We start from the raw sequence: 21,225 nt of genomic DNA, 5'->3' as shown, positions 1-21,225 counted from the left end.
TGTTCTTCTAATAATGAATCTTCGGAATGTTTATCCTTATTTTTTTCTCAGGTTTTTACAGACGAACCAAATGACACCATTCCTCAAATAATGAGTCCACGTCTCCTTACAACTCTTGATAATATCTCTTTCACTCCAGATGTTATTAAACAACATTTGTCGAAACTACGCAATAATTCATCACCTGGATTAGATGGACTAACTTCCTTTTTCCTTAAACAGTGTGCAGAGTCTGTAGCCATTCCTATATCCTTTATAATGAATACTTCTTTTAATCAGGGTTCTCTTCCCTCATCATGGAAATTGGCTTCGGTTACTCCTATATTCAAGAAAGGAAATAAACTTGACTGCAATAATTATCGTCCAATCAGCCTAGTTCCTATTGTCGGCAAGGTCATGGAATCCATTATTTCTGAAGCTATGTCTGAATTCCTCCTTCAAGAAAATGTCATCCCTCACCAGCAGCATGGTTTTATCAAGGGTCGTTCAACGATCACAAACTTACTTCATTGTATAAGTGACTGGTCTTCATCTTTAAACAATCGACATCCTGTTGATGTAGTCTATTTAGATTTCTCCAAAGCTTTCGATCGTGTTCCCAAACGTCGATTACTAGCTAAATTGGATCACTATGGTATCCGCGGAAAGTTAAACTTTTGGATTCAAAATTTTCTATCAGACAGGTACTTCCGAGTTCGTGTTGGGGAAGCTTATTCACTGGACAAACCAGTCAAGAGTGGAGTTCCACAAGGATCAGTACTTGGACCACTACTATTTTGTATATACACTAGTGATCTTCCTCTTGTTGTATCCAGTAAGGTTTCCATTTACGCAGATGATACTAAATTATATGTGAATCCAATTATTGACCAACATGTTCTTCAAACCGACCTTGACGCAATATTCAAATGGTCCTCAGAGTGGTTACTTCCACTGAATATTGAAAAATGCGTCATACTACATATTGGCAAAAATAACCCATTACTACCGTACTTTATAAATGGGCATCCCATAGAGTCAGTAACCTCCCACAAAGATCTTGGAGTGATAGTTAACAGTAACTTAAATTGGTCTGACCATATAGTGTCCGTGTGTAAACGTGCAAATTCCAAACTGTTTCTAATCCGCAAATGTTTTACACGAATATCTCTAACCTCAATGAGTAAACTTTACTCTATATACGTCAGACCTATTCTTGAGTTTGCCGGACCAGTGTGGAGTCCAGATCTTAACCGTGATAAAGTCTTACTTGAAAATGTTCAACGTAAAGCCACAAGACTGGCATTTGGCCGTGTAAGACCTAATTATGAAGACAGACTATCCTTGGCTCATCTAACAACATTTGAACATCGACGTCTTCGAGGTGACCTAATTATATCCTTCCGTATTTTAAAATATAATTTTGGAAACCTTAACACAATATTTACGCTAAATCTAGACGAACGATTAAGAGGTCATCGTTATAAATTAAAGAGGGAACAGACGACAACAAGATCCAGAATGAACTTTTTACCAAACAGAATATTTAACATCTGGAATAACTTAGATGAAGACACCATATCGGCAACTAGTGTTAACATTTTTAAAAATAGACTTGATAATTCTTTATTTTCTTTGCAAGACTGAATAATTTTAGGACGGCATTATTTATTGTTTCAAAATTTTGTTTGAAATTGTAATCTTTAAAATTTTTATTAGTTTTATAACGATATTTTTCTTTGTTTTGAACATTATGGGAGTTTTACAGGATTGAATTGTTTTAGGGCGACATTGTTTTATTGTTTCAATATTTTTATTTGATGTTTGTTAATTTTTAACTTTATTCTTAATTTGTATTAGTTGTAAAATGATATTTCTCTTTGTTTTTGGGCATAATAGGAGCTCGCTCCTCTGCCCTTATTTGATTTATAATAATAATAATAATATAATAATTAAATTTATAAGCGTCAAGTTTGACAATTCAACCTCAATACGTTTCCATAGTAACCCAAGTAATTTTATTAGGAATTTCAAAGCACCATTTATTTGGGAATAAAATTATCGCGTTTTTTTTAAATCAATCAATATCTGTCGAATTTTAAACGATTTGCGGAAAAATAGTATGTTTACCTCGTAGGAAAAGCCACATTCCTGGACTCTGTGTTGCTAAGTCTCGGCTTGCGCCTCGACTTAGCAATCTTCACAGTCGTCCAGGAATGTTAAGCTTTTCCTACCCGGTAAACAATGTACTATTTTTGCTCAGAATAACCCAAATGATCTAAAAAAAAATTGTTCGAAGTGAAAAAATTATTTTTGTGAATTTGTCTAAAAAAAAATTGTTGTTAAACAATTTATCGATCAAGGTACTGCCTGGCACCCAGTAGATTTGTTATAAGGACCTCTTTTTGAGTAAGTTTGTGCAAAAAATTAGAATCGGAGTAATTTACCTAACGGGGGCGACGATACAGCCTAGACTAATTTGAACATATTCAGTAACATTTAATTTCTAGAATCGGCTGTTTGTGTGAATCAGAATCAACTTTTACTAAATGGCATTGGGAAGAGTATACTTTAACTAGTTGGAGTCTACTTTTACTAGTAAATGTTGAATATAAATCTTCATTTTATATTTATAATCAACTTTTACTGAAACCAGCCGTTAGAGTTGACTCGAACTAGTAAAAGTCAACTCCAACTGGATAATCACCTTGAACTGTAACATATATAATAAAATATGTCTAGTGGCTGTATCCAGTGTACTCGGCTAAACAATTCTAAAAATGAACAGACCTTTCACTTAAATATTTCGTGTTGGTATCATGTGACGTCACGTGCTATGACGCGGATGACATGCAACGGTATCTATATTGTACGGACTGTGGTTTTGAAGTACTGGGCAAAAATCGTTATAAAATTTTTAAATAAAACCTGTATTTGTATTAAACACCATGTAACTCAGTAACAAGCCACATTTTATTTAAGAGTGTAGGCGTAAATATTTTATGGACATCCCTACTTTTTCTGTCTTTACATCGGTAATTAAGTGTAGTAAAATTCTCACTGGTATGGATATGTAAACATTACTTGACAATGTCATCATTAACTTTAAAGAGATGGCTTTTGAATGTTCTTGATAACTGTTACTTGTATAATTGCTTAAATTATTAATTGAGTTAATAATTGATATTTTTTCACTAACCATGTATTCAATGATTGTAATAATTTATATACTGTACAACAAAAACTCATACTCAATACGAGAAAAGAGGAAAAATGATAAAGTGTTTTTTTTAATAATATATTTTTACTATGGAACGCTTACAATTTTGAACATATTTAACAACAAAATACTTGGATTCACAGAATATATCCTGGTGTATTCTCTGCTTGGATCTTCCATAAATAATAAAAAATAAATAATTTTTCATTAAGTTCACATATTAAATCAATTATTTATCAAATACTTACACTATCAATATTATCTAATCGACAACTCAAAATATTCCCGATGTCATGTCAAATATTTAAAATTGTCACTGTCTTGTCACCATATTCTATTCGACTCCGTGCGTTTATGACAAAGATAGCGATAGTTCGATTTGGAAAATATCACCACGGACATGGTGTTCATTTTTTTCGAATCCTGAAAAAACTACTAAATATTTTTCAAAAAATTTAAACGCAGAATGAAAGACTATTATCGAGGGCCGAAAATTCCTTAGAATAAATAAAAAGTTTCTTTTGAATGAGATATTTGAAATTAAAAATCACACTACGTTTTCTCTTAGTTTTTCACCCCTGCAACTTAGTAAAATAAGCATTATAGAAGTTTTCAGTGACTTTCGGCCCTCGGTAAGAACGTAATCCTTCGTTCTCCGTTTAAATTTTTCAAAAATACTTATTACTTTAAAAGGACTAAGTTTAATTTCATAAAGACTTATTACTTTTCTCAGAATTCGAAAAAAATGAATCCCATTTAAATAGCATTGGAGCCGAAACTTTGTACCGATCCACTTAAGTGATTAAATCTAAGTGGGCTAAATCTTAATATTTTGAGGTCTACAATCTACAACTTAGAGATTGGAGATTCTTAAAGAATCACCCCGTATATCCCAATATATGTTTAGATATCGAAATAACTGATCATAGACTTGATCCAGCAAAGGTTGTCTATTGATAAATTCGTCTTTAGGCCAATCAAGTTAGGTTTTTACTAGACATAACGGAAAAGACGAGGTTTGACAGTTGAAATGTGTAGTATATTACAAAAAGACTACCATCTTGGGATTCATCAATTTTTTAGTGGAACATTTTTTAAATAAACAATCAAAACGTCAAACTTAGTTTTTTGCTCATAACTTAAAAACTTGTTTATTTAGAAATTTGACGTCCACAGGTAACTTTTTTAGAAAAAGAAGATACATCGAATGAGATACGCTAAATGAAAATCGGTTAATAAACAAAAAAGTTATTGCAAAACGGGTGACAAAATCACTGTTTTTGAATATTGTATTATTTATTAAAATATGTTTTAATATACCTAAAATTGAGGGCATTATGGTGTTTGAATGGTGTGCAAAAAATGGTCCAGATCTGTTAAATAGTTTTCGCAAAATTGAATTTGTTTATAAAATTTTTTGAAAAACGAGCTAATTTCTGAGGCTGGTCCAGTTAATATGGTTGAATGTATCTTAATAATCCGGGGCTCATTTCCTTCGTTAAGATGTATACTAACAGCCTATGAAAAAAAAAAGTAAAAAAAATACATATACATACACAAAATTATTTGTTAATAAATAGCAGTTTTTAAGCTTATAAACAATTACAATAATTTCGTAGAAATTACATCAAATTAAATGGCAATAAAAAATACGGAAAGCTGGTTAAAATACACAACTTCTAAAAAAAATTTTTGGGTCCTACGACCCTTGGGGTCTGAGATGGCTCCTTTTTTTTTGAAAAAATCACTGTTACGTTAATTAACAACACTAAGAGCTGAAATTAACCAATCTTTTATAAGAAAGGTCAAGGTTTGTAACAAAGTTTTTAGCAAGAAAAAATGTTAAAAATTGTTTAAACAGTAATGTTATAAACAAAGAGTATTTTGCGTTCCGACTAAAGTAAAAAATAGCGGGCGTAGTCGACTGACTGAATAGTGGGCGCGGTTGGCGACCGGCAGCAACTCCTAAAATTACGTTATACCAACCACAAAAATCAACTTTAAAGTGAATGACAAATTTTCGTCATTCTTTATGTTTTCGAGTTCTTTGAATCCGAATATGGAGTTTATTTTTTCTAGAGTTAGTGGAACATTTCCAAAAATCAAATTTTATGCAAAAATGCGAAAAATCAATTTTGATGATTTTTCAATTTTAACTCACTGTATTTTTGGTCGCTGTAAATATTTCCTTTTGAAAATTTTACTTTTTAGTTTATAATTTTAACTAACACAGAAATAAAATATAATAGGGAACTTGCATAAATTTTTAAATTCGAAAAAAATGTTATAAATCACAACACAACATAATTTAAAACATGTATCAAAGATAAAAAAGTTTTGTTTGTCTTTCGTTTGGCCCCTAAAGACGATTAAAAATTCAAATTAAAACAGGTGGTCCAAAACGCTTCGTGACGTCACTTGGTTTTACATTTACATTTTTCCAATAAAGTAAACAGAATTTTAAATTAGACGTTATAAACAGTAGAAAATACATTTATGTGACGTTACAAGTGTTTTTGATCGCTTGAACTATTCATAGAAAAATTCGTACTTTTACAAAATGGTTTTATTTTCAATAGTAAACCTTCGTTCCTTTCCTTCAAAAACAGTATAAAACTACAATTTTAACAAACTGGTATATATTATTACAATGACATACAATAAATGTCATTAGAATATAAATATTTTTGACTATTCCACGACGATGAGCTTGCCAAATACCCAAGTAGGTGAAGGCCAATAAACTAAAGAAGGAGAAGAAGAATATACCTAAATATAAGGTTGTGTCTAGGTATACGTTACCGTGTACGCAAATAAAAAAGTTAAGAGTGTCAGTGATTTCTTATTTTTTATTTGTTTAGTGTTTGTTTTTAAATTAACTACGGAGTGTGGACAATTATTTAGTTCTTTTAATGAGTTTAAGAACATTTTAAAACAGTACGAAAAAGATAAGAGACTATAAATTAATATATATTTTTTTTAGTTATAAATGAAATAGTATGTATTACCGTAAAAGATTAAAATAAAAAGAAGACCTAAAGCTTTCACAATAATAATTAACTTGTTCTCTATTATCCTTGTGACATTTTTGTAATCAACTATTCTAAATGGGAACTAAGCCACAATTTAACCAAGAAATGATTTTATTAACGTTTCGACGTCTAAATCGGACGTCGTTGTCAAAATACAAAATATTATTAAATTAAACAAAAATGGTGTTGCTTAGTAAAAAATTTTTCTAATAATTTATTTAATCTGACTAATTTTTGTATTTTGACAATGACATCCGATTTGGACGTCGAAACGTTAATAAAATCATTTTTTTAGTTAAATTGTGGCTTATTTCCCATTTAGAATAGTTGATTATAATAATTAACTTACGTATAAAAATTATTTTAGCAATATTTTGTACGTGTCATATCAACTAAATACATATATTTATTTTGCTAACCTAAATATATACTTTTATATATACATTGATTTATTACAATTAAGTTTGAAACATCTAAATAGTTCTGCTTCCCTTCCCTTAACAAGTATTTTTCTATCAAACAAATACTAAACATATCAAAATAGCATGTACCAAAATATACAGTCACTGCGCACGTTAAATAATGAAGTCACTGGCTTGATCAAGTTTAATTCGCGTGTACCTAACTTTTTTATTTGCGTACACGTTAGAGTGTACCTAGACACAGCGAAATATAACCATAATAATAACTAATGTAAAACTATGTGACGTCACGGGTCGTATGAACTATTTTATACCGCAGAAGACTTTAAATATGTATTTCTAAGTTATTACGAGTTTTTGAAGCGTGAAATTTTGGAAATCTCATTTTTAAACAAAACTGAACATTATTATGTAACAAAAAAAATGTGCAAGTTCCCTATTCATGAAGAAGTTTTCCAAAAAAATTTAATTTAAAATATGCAATAGGAAAAATGTTATGTGACTTTATAGACGAGCAGCACACCCCAAAAAAGCTTATTTCTCGAGATACTGATACTAATTTTGGTCATACTTTATATTTTTGATGGTGCTGAAAACGAAAATTAGGGTTGTTTTGAATTTTACGTGGGGGAACATTATCAAAATCGCAATTTTACCCTAAAAATAAAAAAAAACACGTTTTTTGCGTTTAACTTGCTACAACTCTGTTCCATTGTCATATTTTTTTCTGAAATTTTTATAGTATATATTTCTCACCTTTCTGAAGACAATGTGACCTGCTTCAATATTTCTGTCTTGCTATAAAAAAAGTTATAAATTGTTTGAAGGAAAAGGTGCAGATTCTTGAATTGCAAAGTTTAATCGCAAAAGTTGAGTGATAAAATTTGAAATTTAGCTGTTTAATTAATTTGATGTTAAAATCTAGAGTACAGAGAAAATGTTTCATAGAAAAAAAGTGGTGTAACTTTTAATCTTAAGAAAAACGTGGATTTCATTTTTTTATTTTTAGGGTAAAAATGTGATTTTGACAATGTTTCCCCATCTAAAATTCAAAATAAAACTCATTTTCGTTTTCAGCACCATCAAAAACATAAAATAAGACCAAAATTAGCCATTCACCACACCGTGGTTGATATCTCGAGAAATGAGCGTTTTTTTGGGGAGTACCACTCGTCTATAAGGTCGCGTAACTTTTTTTCTGTTGCATATTTTGACTTAATAATTTTCCAGAAAACTTCTTCAGGACCTATGTTTTAATGCTGCGTTGATTAAAATTATAAACTAAACAGTTTGTCACCCAACTTTTATAAGCACTAATGTGCTTTGCAACTAATGAAAAAATAGTTTAAACAATTTTCCGGCCGCGGTAGCTCTTGGTACCCTTTGGATTTGTTATAAGGAAGTTTTTTTGAGTAAGTTTGTGCAAAAAATACGAATCGGAATAATTTACCTAACGGGGTCGACGATACAGCCTGAACTACACACGGATTCAAAATAGAGAAGAAAAATGGCCTATACCTACCAATCGGGTTCTACTGTACCAAGTTTACTATTTTTTATCTATTGTACCACATTAAAATAATAACATTTATCTTATTTTCATGGCAAAATTATCCAAAACAAAGCAGCTAATGGGATGTATAAACCTTTTTTGAAGTGGTCTTTTTATTGTTATTTTTTAAATTTATTTATTTAAAATATAATTTTATTAAATAAATGTGCAACATAATAATATTCATAAAATTCAAGTTTCTACCAAAATATATAAATATAATATTAAGCTTCAAATCCGGTATACTGTCAATGTTAAAAATGGGCTGAAACGGTCTAGCGCTAGCGAATGGTAGTCCGCGAATTTATTCTCATTCGGCTACGCCCATTATTTTTTTTTTACTTTAGTCGCAACGCAAAATACTATTTGTTTATAAAACTACTGTTTAAACAATTTTTAACATTTTTTCTTGCTAAAAACTTTGTTAAAAACTTTGACTTTTCTTATAAAAGATTGGTTAATTTCAGCTCTCAGTGTTGTTAATTAACGTAACAGTGATTTTTTAAAAAAAAGGGGCTATCTCAGACCCCAAGGGTCGTAGGACCTAAAATTTTTTTTAGAAGTTGTGTATTTTAACCAGCTTTCCGTATTTTTTATTGCCGTTTAATTTGATCTAATTTGTACGATATTATTCTAATTGTTTATAAGCTTAAAAACTGCTATTTATTAACAAATAATTTTGTGTACTTACATGTAATTTTTTTTACTTTTTTTTCATAGGCTATTAGTATACATCTTAACGAAGGAAATGAGCTCCAGATTATTGAGATACATTCAACCATATTAACTGGACCAGCCTCAGAAATTAGCTCGTTTTTAAAAAATTTTTATAAACAAATTCAATTTTGCGAAAACTATTTAACAGATCTGGATCATTTTTTGCACACCATTCAAACACCATAATGCCCTCAAGTTTAGGTATATTTAAACATATTTTAATAAACAGTAAAATTGTTATTAACAATATTAAAAAACAGTGATTTTGTCGTCCGTTTTGCAATAACTTTTTTGTTTATTAACCGATTTTCATTTAGTGTATCTCATTCGATGTATCTTTTTGTTCTAAAAAAGTTACCTGTGGACGTCAAATCTCTAAATAAACAAGTTTTTAAGTTATGAGCACAAAACTAAGTTTGACGTTTTGATTGTTTATTTAAAAATTGTTCAACTAAAAAAATTAATGAATCCCACGATGGTAGCCTTTTTGTAATATCTCATACTACTTATTTCAACTGTCAAACCTCGTCTTTTCAATTATGTCGAAAAACGGCTTATTTTTTACTAACTTGATTAAGGCCATGGGTATTGTCCTTTTCATGATCATTTTTCAGTGAGTAACAAATGATAGGAAAAAGGGCAAGTCCGTGATAATACACATTTATGACATTTATTCTAACATAACATTTTAGTTAAATCTGACAGTTGTCACGTTTTATTTTCAATTTGGAATAAAAACAAATCAAATGTGTTTCTTGCATTTATAAAATGGTATTTTCTTTGATTTGTGTAGTCTTATAAATTATACAGATTATATTTGTAATATTATTATCTAATTAAAAAATAATTATTTTTTTATTATGGCGCCATCTATCGACAACTAGAATAACTAGAATAAATGTTATAAATGTCACCGACGAAATGTAATCACCGACGTGCCTTTTTTCTGTCACATACAATTTAATGCGTTAGAAAGAAATCGAAAAACTGTGACGCACTGAAAGATGATCATGAGAAAAAGAATACATAATTCGCAAATATTTTACGGCTATCCCTACCTTTTCTGTCTTTACATGGCAAATTACGTGTAGTAAAATTCACACTGGTATGGATATGGACATATTACTAGAATGTCATTCTACTTGACAATGTCATAACTAGCTTAAAGAGATGGCTTTTGAATGTTCTTGGATAACTGTTATTTTTTGTATAATTGCAAATTATTAATCCAGTTAATAAATGTGATAATTTTTTTACTAGCTATGTATTCAGTGATTGTAATAATTTAAATGTACCTACAACAAAAACTAATACTCAATCGAGAAAAGAGGAAAAGTGTTGAAGTGATTTTTTAATAATATATTGTTACTATGGAACGATTACAATTTTGAACATCTTTAATAACAAAATACTTGGATCACAGAATATATCTTGATGTATTATCTGCTTCTATCTTCCATAAATAATACACAATAAATAACTTTTTATAAAGTTCACCTCTTAAATCAATTATTTATCAAATACGCTATATATTATATCAATATTATTTAATCAACAACTAAAAATATTCCCGATTCATGTCAAATAATTATTTAAAATTGTCACTGATTGTCAGTGTCTGACTGACAATATTCTATCCGACTAAGTGCGTTGTATGACAAAGATAGATTTGGAAAATATTACCACGGACATTGTGTTAATTTTTTTCGAATCCTGAAAAAACCAATAAATATTTTTGAAAAATCTAAAGAATGAAAGACAAAATTATTACCGAGGGCAGAAAGTCCCTTAAAATAAATAAAAAGTTTATTTTGAATGAGATATTTGAAATTAAACATAACACTAAATTTTCTCTTAGTTTTTCACCCCTGTAACTTATTAAAATAAACATTATAGAAGTTCTCAGGGACTTTCGGCCCTCGCTAATAACGTAATCTTTCATTCTGCGTTTACATTTTTTAAAAATACTTATTAGTTTTCTCAGGATTCGAAAAAAATTAATCCCCATTTGAATAGCATTGCAGCCGAAAAAACATACCGATCCTCTTAATCTACTTCGTTTTGGATCGTTTTCTCACATACATTTTCCAAACAATCGTCGCAAAGTCTCATCACGTCCTTAAGTTAAACGTAACGTTTCTTGATCCTATATAATTTTCTATTGCAGCCAAAACTAATTCGATTGGATTGAGATCAGGATGATAAGGTGTAAATCTTAAGGGGATCGGTACATAGTTTCGGCTCCAATGCTATTTAAATGGGATTTATTTTTTTCGAATCCTGAGAAAACTAAGTATTTTTGAAAAATTTAAACGCATAATGAAAGATTACGTTCTTACCGAGGGCCGAACGTCTATAATGTTTATTTTAATAAGTTACAGGGGTGAAAAACTAAGAGAAAATGTAGTGTGATTTTTAATTTCAAATATCTCATTCAAAAGAAACTTTTTATTTATTCTAAGAGACTTTCGACCCTCGATAATAATTTAGTCTTTCATTCTGCGTTTAAATTTTTTAAAAATATTTATTAGTTTTTTCAGTAATCGAAAAAAATGGACACCATGTCCGTGGTGATATTTTCCAAATCGAAAATTCGCTATCTTTTTCATACAACGCACTAAGTCGAATAGAATATGGTGACAAGACAGTGACAATTTTAAATATTTGACATGACATCGGGAATATTTTGAGTTGTCGATTAAATAATATTGATAGTGTATTTCATAAATAATTGATTTAAGACGTGAACTTAATAAAAAGTTATTTATTGTTTATTATTTATGGAAGATCCAAGCAGAGAATACACCAGGATATATTCTGTGATCCAAGAATTTTGTTGTTAAAGATGTTCAAAATTGTAAGCGTTCCATAGTAACAATATATTATTCAAAAATCATTGTATCACTTTTCCTCTTTTCTCGATTGAGTATTAGTTTTTGTTGTACAGTATATACATTATTACAATTACTGAATACCTAGTTAGTGAAAAAATTATCAGTAGTAATTGCAGAAGAGCTCTAAAATTATCGAATTTTTCCCGAGTAACACTTTGACAGTTTTAATTTCACGACCCGAAGTGGAGTGAAATTATGTCAAAGTGTCACGAGGCCAAAAATTCGACAATAATTTTAGAGATCGAGTGCAATTTGTTGCGATTGTTTCATAAATAAAACTGTTCAAAACAAAAATTTTATTGTAATTTATTTATGTAAGTACAAATTAGTACAATTAAACACACAGTTGTTATAACTATTTGACGGTTGAAAGTCATCACTTTTATAACTTTTAAAACATTAATTGTCATTAATGTCACTTAATGTATTTTTTCGTAGCAACGAAGGGCATCTGACGTAATAAACTTGACGACGCGATATTATCAAAAATTATCACCTTAATTTTCATTTCTGTAGCTTTCTATTGGTCAGAATATCCTATGAATGAAATAATCATGTTAATTAACTGAATTAATAATTTAAGCAATTATACAATAACAGTTTTCCAAGAACATTCAAAAGCCATCTCTTTCAAGTTAATGATGACAGATGACATTGTCAAGTAATGTTTACATATCCATACCAGTGAGAATTTTACTACACGTAATTTGCCGTGTAAAGATAGAAAAAGTAGGTATAGCCGTAAAATATTTGCGCCTATACTCTTAAGGGGGGACAAATCCAAAGACACAAAATTATAATAAAAAACCTTTTAAACCACCTTTTTCAAATTGCGCAAGTTGTATTATTAATATTAATGTTAATAAATGAAATATAAATATTTTGACGTTTCACAATTTGACAATTCACTTTTAACTGCAGTGCCTTAAAAATTTTAAGGCACTAGTGCCTTAAAGTAGCATTTTTAACGCTCCTATGGAGTCCTAAAAATTGCATTTTTAACACGTTTGTAGAAAAATATATTTAAAAACACTAATATATTCTTTCCACACCTGTTCTGGACTGATACATATATATATCAATCGGTTTTAAAACGTCTTGCGACGTTGTCCGATGCCTAATTTCCATGACACTCTATCATCCCATTGGCCCTCTCTAAGATCTCTTGCGCTCATCGCCTTCGTTACTCCCTCTCTCCAAGATTTCTTGGGTCTTCCTCTCTTTCTGCGGTTTGGTGGTACCCATTGCATAATTATTTTAGGGAGTCTTGAGTTATCCATCCTCTGGACGTGTCCGTACCATATCAGCTGTTTTCTTTCTATGTCTGTTGTTAGAGAGCCGTCAACCCCCATTCGCTGTCTTATCTCATCATTACGTATTCTCTCTCTGCGTGACACTCCTACTGATCTTCTAAAAGCGTCCATTTCTACTGCCTCCAGCTTTCTTCTGTTGTTTTCGGTTATCCGCCAAGTTTCTGCTCCGTACAATAGACTGCTTTTAATAAGAGATTCGTAGATATTGTGTTTTCTTCTTTTTCCTATTTCATGATTCCACAGTACGCTGTTTAGACAACCTATTGTTTTTCTGGATTGTGTTATTCTTCTCTTTATTTCTTCATCATCTTTCCCGGTTGTGTCAAAAACGATTCCTAGATATGTGTAATGGTCGCAGGGCATGATGATTTCATTATTTTCTAATGTGATGTTCGATAGTTCGGTACCTATTGGCAGGTATTTTGTTTTTTCTGTATTAATTTCTAGTCCCCACTTTCTATATTCTTCTTGTAATTTCCTTGCCATGTACTCTAAATCATCTTTATCGTTTGCTATAACAACCTGGTCATCAGCAAACTGCAACGTATATAAGCAAATCTCTCCAAGGTCTACGCCCATGCCTCTGCATTTTCGTTTCCACTCTTTCAATGCTTTTTCAACATATATTTTAAATAAGGTCGGTGATACACAACACCCCTGACGTAGACCTTTATTAACCAGGAAGCTTTGCGATAATCTGTTTCCAGTTTTTATTTGTGATGTTGACCCTTCATACAAATTTCTTAAGGCTTTTATTAAGGTGACACTAATATTCGTCTGTCGTAACATGTTCCAGAGTTTGTTTACAGGAACTGTATCGTACGCCTTCTGCAAGTCAATAAACATGAGGTGGGTTTCTTGATTTGTGCTTAATTTTTTTTCTATTAGTTGTTTGAGGCAGAAGATATTATCAGTACAGCTTCTTCCTGTTCGAAAACCGGATTGTTCTTCTTCCTCTTGGTCTTTGTACTCCTTCTCAATGCGGTCTCTAATTATTCGTCCATACAAACGGCTGAATGTACTAGTCACTGATATCCCTCTATAGTTTTCACATTTAAGCTTATCTCCTTTCTTATGGATCGATGAAATATAAGCAATTTTCCACTCGTCGGGTACGGGAGAACCATTTATAAATTGATTTATGCACCAAGTGACGGTTTCAAAGAATTTTTGTGATCCACATTTTATTAGTTCGGCTGGGATATCGCCTGGTCCTGGAGACCTACCGTTTTTCAGTTCTTTTATAGCTTTTCTAATTTCTGTCACTTGTATTGTTATATCTTCTCCTTCAATGTTAACCTCTGTTGGTGATTGAGTTAAGTATTCGTCCCTATTTTCTGTCAGTAGTTCCCCATAGTACTTTTCCCATTTTTGTGTGGATATTAATTGAATGTTTGTGCTCTTCCTTTCGTTAGTTCTTATTTTATTGAGGAATTTCCATGTTTCTGTACATTTTCTGCCTCCCAGGTAGGTATTAATTTCCTGGCACTTCTTATCCCACATTTCTCTTTTTGCTTTAACTGTTGTTCTTCTTGTTATTCTTTTGAGTTCCAGGTATTCATCTCTATCTTTTTGTTGTTTACTGCTCAGCCATCTGATATACGCTTGCTTTTTCTCTTCTACGAGTGCTTCTATTTCTTTGTTCCACCATAGTTTTTCACTTTGTCTTTGAGTGTTAAAGCCGAGTGCTTCTTCTGCAGCTTTTTTAACGCTAACGACTACGTTTCTATATACCTCCTCTACTGTTGATGTTTCAGTTATATTCATTAGTTTGCCATCCAGTCTTTGTTGATATAGTATTCTTGTACTCTCTTGGGTCAAACTATCCAAATTATAACTTCTTTTTTCCAAAGTTTCTTCTTGTTGGGGTTGACAATTTGTTTGATTATGTGTTATTTTATATCTAAATGGACAGGTTACTTTTGATTTTACGACATAATGATCTGAACCACATGTTATTCCTCTGTATGCTCTTGTGTCCTGTACTTGCATATTAGTATTTTGTTTTATGATGATATAGTCTATAATTGATTTCAAATTTCTTGTAGTTTGGGTCCAGGTGTACTTGTGTACATCTCTATGTTTAAAAAATCCATTGGTTATTTTTAATTGATGGTTTTCACATATTTCAATTAGCCTCTCACCATTATCATTCTGGTTTATTTCTCCGTAGGGACCTACCACCTTATTATCTACTTTACGACCTACTCTACTGTTCAGGTCTCCCATAACTATCAATTCTCTTCTATTTCCAATTTTCGTAATTTCGTCGTTAACTTTAGCAAAGAACTCATCTTTGTTTGTGTAAGGTTCATCATCACTGATTGCATAAATCCCAAGTATTGTAATAGGTGTTTCTTTTATCGTTATGTTTACTCTTATTATATTTTCGTCTATTGCTTCAAAGTCAGTGATTTTATGTTTATGTTTTTTGTGTATTAGAACGGATACTCCTCTTTTCGCTCTCTCGTGTTTTGAAACTCCGCTGAATATATGTACATAATTGTTTACTTTTTCTATACCTATTCCTTTCTTCTTTGTCTCGGTTAAGACAACTATATCCATATCTAGTTTTTTAATTTCTTCAGTTATTTCTTCCATCTTTCCGCTGATACTCTGCACATTCCAGGTGCCAATGTTCATAATCCTTTTCCGTCGCCGAAGTCGTTTATTATTTAATCCGTCCGAGATTCCGAGGCAATCTTTAGGCTTTTTGGTATTTTTCTAATTTTTACAAGTGACAGGGAACCGGCCTGACGTCTTAACCCCCTACCTGGAGGACCGGGTAATTTGTAATCAAGGTTTTCTTCCTTTAGATTGGTTGTCTTACAGGACTAAAGAGCCCAATCTGCTCCTTTTCTTTCGCCGTCGATGTTTCTTCGCCAACCAGAATCCACAACCGCCCATTTTAGATCCGATTCTGCAGTGGTATGCCGAAAAAACAGGCCTGCCACTTCCGCCATTGACGCCGAACCGAAGATTCTCTTCTACGCCGTCTCCGCCGTTGTGGTCTTCACCCGTATCCCTGGGCAGGGGTCCGCGTTATACCCCACAGAACTGGGTCCCTACCTGAACTTCGCCACCTGTTCACTCCGGCCTACTGAAGTGAGAGGTGCCCACCCCCGCGACATGGACGCGCCAGGTAGGAATTACCCATGTGAGTATTAGAGAAGATGGCTCTAACTCTCCATGGGCCGAGTTAATGAACATGTGTGATCCCAGGCTCAAAGGCCTGGACTGATACATACATAAATTAAAACATTTTGAAGTATAACTTCAAAAATATAATATGAAAACTATTTAAAAAGGCAGTATAACTATTAACTAACCTTTGTTGTTTCTCTTCTCACAAATTTTAGAACGCAACAACCATACATAACCAAACCGTCAACCGTCCAAACCACAGCTGCGCTACAGCTGCCATATTGGATAATTTTTGACTAGGTCACACTTGGGTAAAAGGGAACACTTGAAGATTATTCAGTTAAATTTTTATTGAAAAATATTAAAAAATGAAACAGTGGCGTCATTTTTAAGTAGACGATCCAAAAAAGAAGATGATTTGCGGTGTACATTATATCTTCGGACAGAATTATTTGAAACATATAAACCAAAAAGTTTATTTTAGTTTAAGAGTTTCTTGAGGTAGTGACGTCGAGTGTATATGATTATATTGATTTTTAAATTCATTGTATAACTTTAAAGTGAAAAAATCGAAAAAAAAAAAACAAAAAAAGTGTGTTTGGTAAAGAGAAAAATGGTAATATAAACAAAAAAATTCTTAAAATAAGCAAAAACTCGACGTTACTACCTAGTAAAATATCTAGAAAAGAAGTGTGCAAAATTTCAGAAAGATCGGCGCATTACTTTTTGAGTTATGATGTACACCGCCTCAAAAAAACATGTTTTTCAGAAAACGCGTTTAAAAAAAATGTAGTTATGTCAATAATACTAAGAAAATTTTTGTATATATCCATATCTTCGTCAATTTTGCTCGGATTAACTTGAAATTGTATTGGTATACTCTTGAAAATATTTACAATCGAATAAGCCAATAAAAACAATCGAAAAAAATAATCAAAAATACTATACCCCCCCCCTTAAGGAATACCTAATGTTTTATTATGTATTACAGTTTGTACGACCTACACAAACATATTTCTTCAAACAAGCCTAGATAATATATTTTGTGCAACCATACATTATACTATAGGACTGGATCCCGCGTACCAAAAAAAGTTTATTAATAGCAAGCTGAAAATTTGTTAATAGATTAACGGTGTCTATACCGCATGTCAGACAGTAAAGTCAGTGTACAGAAGATAGGGCCAATAAAAACTAAATGAGAATTTTCTTGACAATGTGGCCGCTCTCAACGGCAACGGCTGTGAAATGTAGTATTAGGCAGGTACTTTTAGAAGATTATCGCTGTTAACTGCTGTGAAATACTAAAGGAGGATATATTTATCATAATTCACAGAATGGCAATCCCGCTTGCAATATACAACCATACTGATTCTAATGTTTGAAACGGAGATTAGTCGGACAAACTTTAATGTACGGCAACACTGGAACAGGGGAAGTTTTAATTGTGGAACAGGTTAAGGTTTCGAACGTTAGACTACGAAAACGTCCCATGTATTTTGTCGGAATGAACTTTCAATTCATTTGTTACCCTTTCATTAAACTCACATGCAAAAATCAGATTGCTATTTACCACAAATATAATTTCTGTCATTTGACTTGTTCTACGTGTCGGACTTATTAACATGCCTAATATAAGTGTCGGACAAACATTTTTTCATATATTATATAGTTTTCTATTGTCATCATCATCATCATCTTGGTGTTACAGCCCTTAGAGGGTCTCGACCTTCTCAAGATTTCTACGCCATTCTGTTCTGTCCATTGCTTGCATTTTCCAGTTGCCGACTTCGATCTTCTCGGCATCTTGTGTTACCCCGTCCATCCACCTCAACTTTGGTCTACCCCGTCTTCTCATTCACACAGGTTAAGCTGTTAGAATCTTTTTTATCATGTTCGATTCAGAGGCCCGGGCTACATGTCCTGCCCACTGCAGGCGGTTTCGCTTAATTACAGTGATAACATCTTTTCCACCAAACGTATGCTTGTAGATATTCTGCAGTTCAAAGTTATACAGTTTTCTATTGAAGAAACTTAAAAGCAACCTGCTAGTTTTCACAATCATAAACTTGTCAGGATGACACGTTCCACAATTAAAATCACGTTCCACAATTATGTGGATTATGTGTATGTACATGAAAGTTTGTCCGAATAGACACCGTAAAGCTATAGTAAAATCCAGAGTTAGAATGCAGTGTTAGTCTTACGCGCATGGATGCCGCTCATGTCGTCACAGTGGTAGGTGCGTCTATACAACCGTAGACAATTGTTGTGTGCGCGTATATTCCAGTGCTATGATTCTTAAATCCCGTCCTACTGCACCGCTCGGGGAAAACCGGCAACGTGGTCGGCCGTTCTCTGGTAAGAAATACATTGCCCTATGCCAAGGTTAATAAGGGCATAGGTTGTCTCGTAACTATAGACCAATCAAATGCTCGCTTTTTAAAGGCGGGAATACGTCATCCGTACGACACTTTTAAAATTGTCATAAGTTTCAATGCTAATAAAAAGTTCAAAAACTTTTTTTGGTTTTGCAATATATATTGGGATGCTTTTGGGTATAGGTATATTAAGTGGTTCTTATATTGATAATTATATCAATTTTTCCCTTAAAAATCAATAGTCTGCTGACAAAAAAATAGAATTTAGCAAAATTACATACTTATTATGTTTTTTTCTGAAATGCATTTTTATCATGCAGTGGTAGACAAAAAAAAAACTAATAATATAAATATTTTATTTTTAGATTAAAATATTTAGCTAATATTAAAATATACACCAAATAACTCACGAAAAATTAAACAAATAAACAATATTAAAGAAAATTACATAAAATATATGGAAATGCAACCACAACATAAAAAAGAGGATTAGGTTTGAACCACAAACAACTGTCAAACTTGACTTTGTCGTACGAGTGACGTAGTCATTCCCTTCCCCTCGCTTCCCCCCACATAGTTACGAGACAACCTACCCTCTATGAACCTTGGCCCTATTCTACCTGCACTGTATTCTAACTGTGGCTTCTACTTTATTAACAAATTTTCAGCTTGCTGTTAATCAACTTTTTTTTGGTACTCGGGATCCAGGCCTATTATTAATTATTATTTAATTACATTATTCTGATTTAACAGGTAATTATAATTTTAGGTGTCTCTGGTAGAGATATGAAAACTGATGCCAGTAGCCTATTAACAAAAAATCATGATAGAAGTGACATTAATTTGAACCAATATAATAGAGCTTCCACTACCAATGTGAACACTGATCGAGAACATTTTATATGTATCATTTGCAAGAAATCATTATCAAGCAATCATCATTTAAAAGTACATATGACGATGCATACTGGGGAAAAACCTTTTGCATGTGAAATTTGCACCAAACCATTTCCAACGAAATTTCTTTTAAAAAGGCATATGAGTGTGCATAGTGGTGAAAAACCATTTAAATGTGGCATTTGCACCAAACAATTTTCAGCAAAGCATATTTTAAAATCGCATATGAAATTGCATACTGGTGAAAAACTATTTGAATGTGAAATTTGTAACAAACAGTTAACAACCAATACACTCTTAAAAGCACATATGAGAGTTCATACTGGTGAAAGACCATTTGAATGTGAAATTTGCAACAAACCGTTATCAAAGAAAACACATTTAGAAAGGCATATGCGAATTCATACTGGTGAAAAGCCATTTGAATGTGGAATTTGTAATAAAAAATTTGCCGCAAAGGGTAATTTAAAAGCACATATACTTGTGCATATTGGTGAAAAACCATTTGAATGTGCTATTTGCAACAAAAAATTTGCCCTAAAGGATCATTTGAAATCACATTTGACAATGCATACTGGTGAAAAACCATTTGCATGTGAATTTTGTACCAAACAGTTTACATCAAAACGTGGTTTAGAATATCATATGACAGTGCATACTGGTATAAATCGATTTGAATGTGAAATTTGTACGAAAGAGTTTACATCTAAGCAAGGTTTAGAATATCATATGACAGCCCATACTGGTAAAAAACGATTTGGATGTGAAATTTGCACCAAACAGTATTCAACGAAAAGAGATTTAAAATCTCATATCAGAGTACATACTGGTGAAAAACCATTTAAATGTGGAATTTGCTCCAAACGTTTTTTAACGAAACACATTTTGAAATCGCATATGAGTGTACATAGTGGTGAAAAACCATTTAAATGTGACATTTGCACCAAACAATTTTTAACAAAGAGTTATTCAATAAAGCATATGAAATTGCATACCGAATAAGAACAATTTGAATGTGTCAGACGTCAAATAAACGTCAAACGCCGATCTACACGAAACCATAGAGTTATATATTAGCATAGAGAGAGTGTCATTCAGAGAGAAGTGACGACACTATCTTTTTTGTTTGGATTAGTGCTGTTTCATTCTCTCCCCTTCCGTACCTATACTCACACTTACTGTCATCTTAGTTTCTCGATACAATGTGTTAGCAAGAGATGCTGCAAACCAGTCCATGAGATCTTGTCGTCAGGTACTAGATACTAATTGTAAAAATTATAATCGGGTGACGAAATGCAAATGTTTATTCTTTTTCTTCTTCCTTCTTGTATGTAGGCTTTAAAGCCTGCTTCTTCTTCAATATTAGCCTCCTAAATTGGTTAAGTTTAAGAAATGCAAATGCGATCAAATAAATTTAAATCATCCAATGCTAAAAAAATATTATTGAACAATAGTATCCGAATTGTTGAGAGCAAATTTTATTGTATGGGTGACATGGGTGCTGGAAATACCGCCCTTTGGTCTCAGCTGAGTGTGGGATATGACAAAAATTGTTTTATTAATCACCCGTGTGAGAAGTCTTTAAATATTTTTGTTTTTGCAGATGCTCCGCATTTGATTAAACTGGCCCAAAATCTTGTAATTAATCATGTTGTTGTCATTGACAATAAAATA

General features: G+C 32.0%; 1 protein-coding gene across 1 annotated transcript in view; it reads left to right on the top strand.

Annotated features, from left to right (window-relative positions):
- LOC126888832 (zinc finger protein OZF-like) overlaps window positions 1-20,862 on the top strand; it is a 29,580-nt gene extending 8,718 nt beyond the window's left edge. The window contains exon 2 of the mRNA XM_050657256.1: window positions 19,424-20,862. Within this exon, the coding sequence (XP_050513213.1) occupies window positions 19,424-20,553 (1,130 nt within the window). The 3' untranslated portion in view covers window positions 20,554-20,862. The remainder of the gene's footprint in view (window positions 1-19,423) is intronic.
- Window positions 20,863-21,225: the final 363 nt, after the last annotated feature.

This window comes from Diabrotica virgifera, chromosome 7, assembly GCF_917563875.1.
Source record: "Diabrotica virgifera virgifera chromosome 7, PGI_DIABVI_V3a".
Taxonomy (NCBI): domain Eukaryota; kingdom Metazoa; phylum Arthropoda; class Insecta; order Coleoptera; family Chrysomelidae; genus Diabrotica; species Diabrotica virgifera.
The sequence above is the reverse complement of the archived record's forward strand: the minus strand, read 5'-3'. Positions and strand labels throughout refer to the sequence as shown.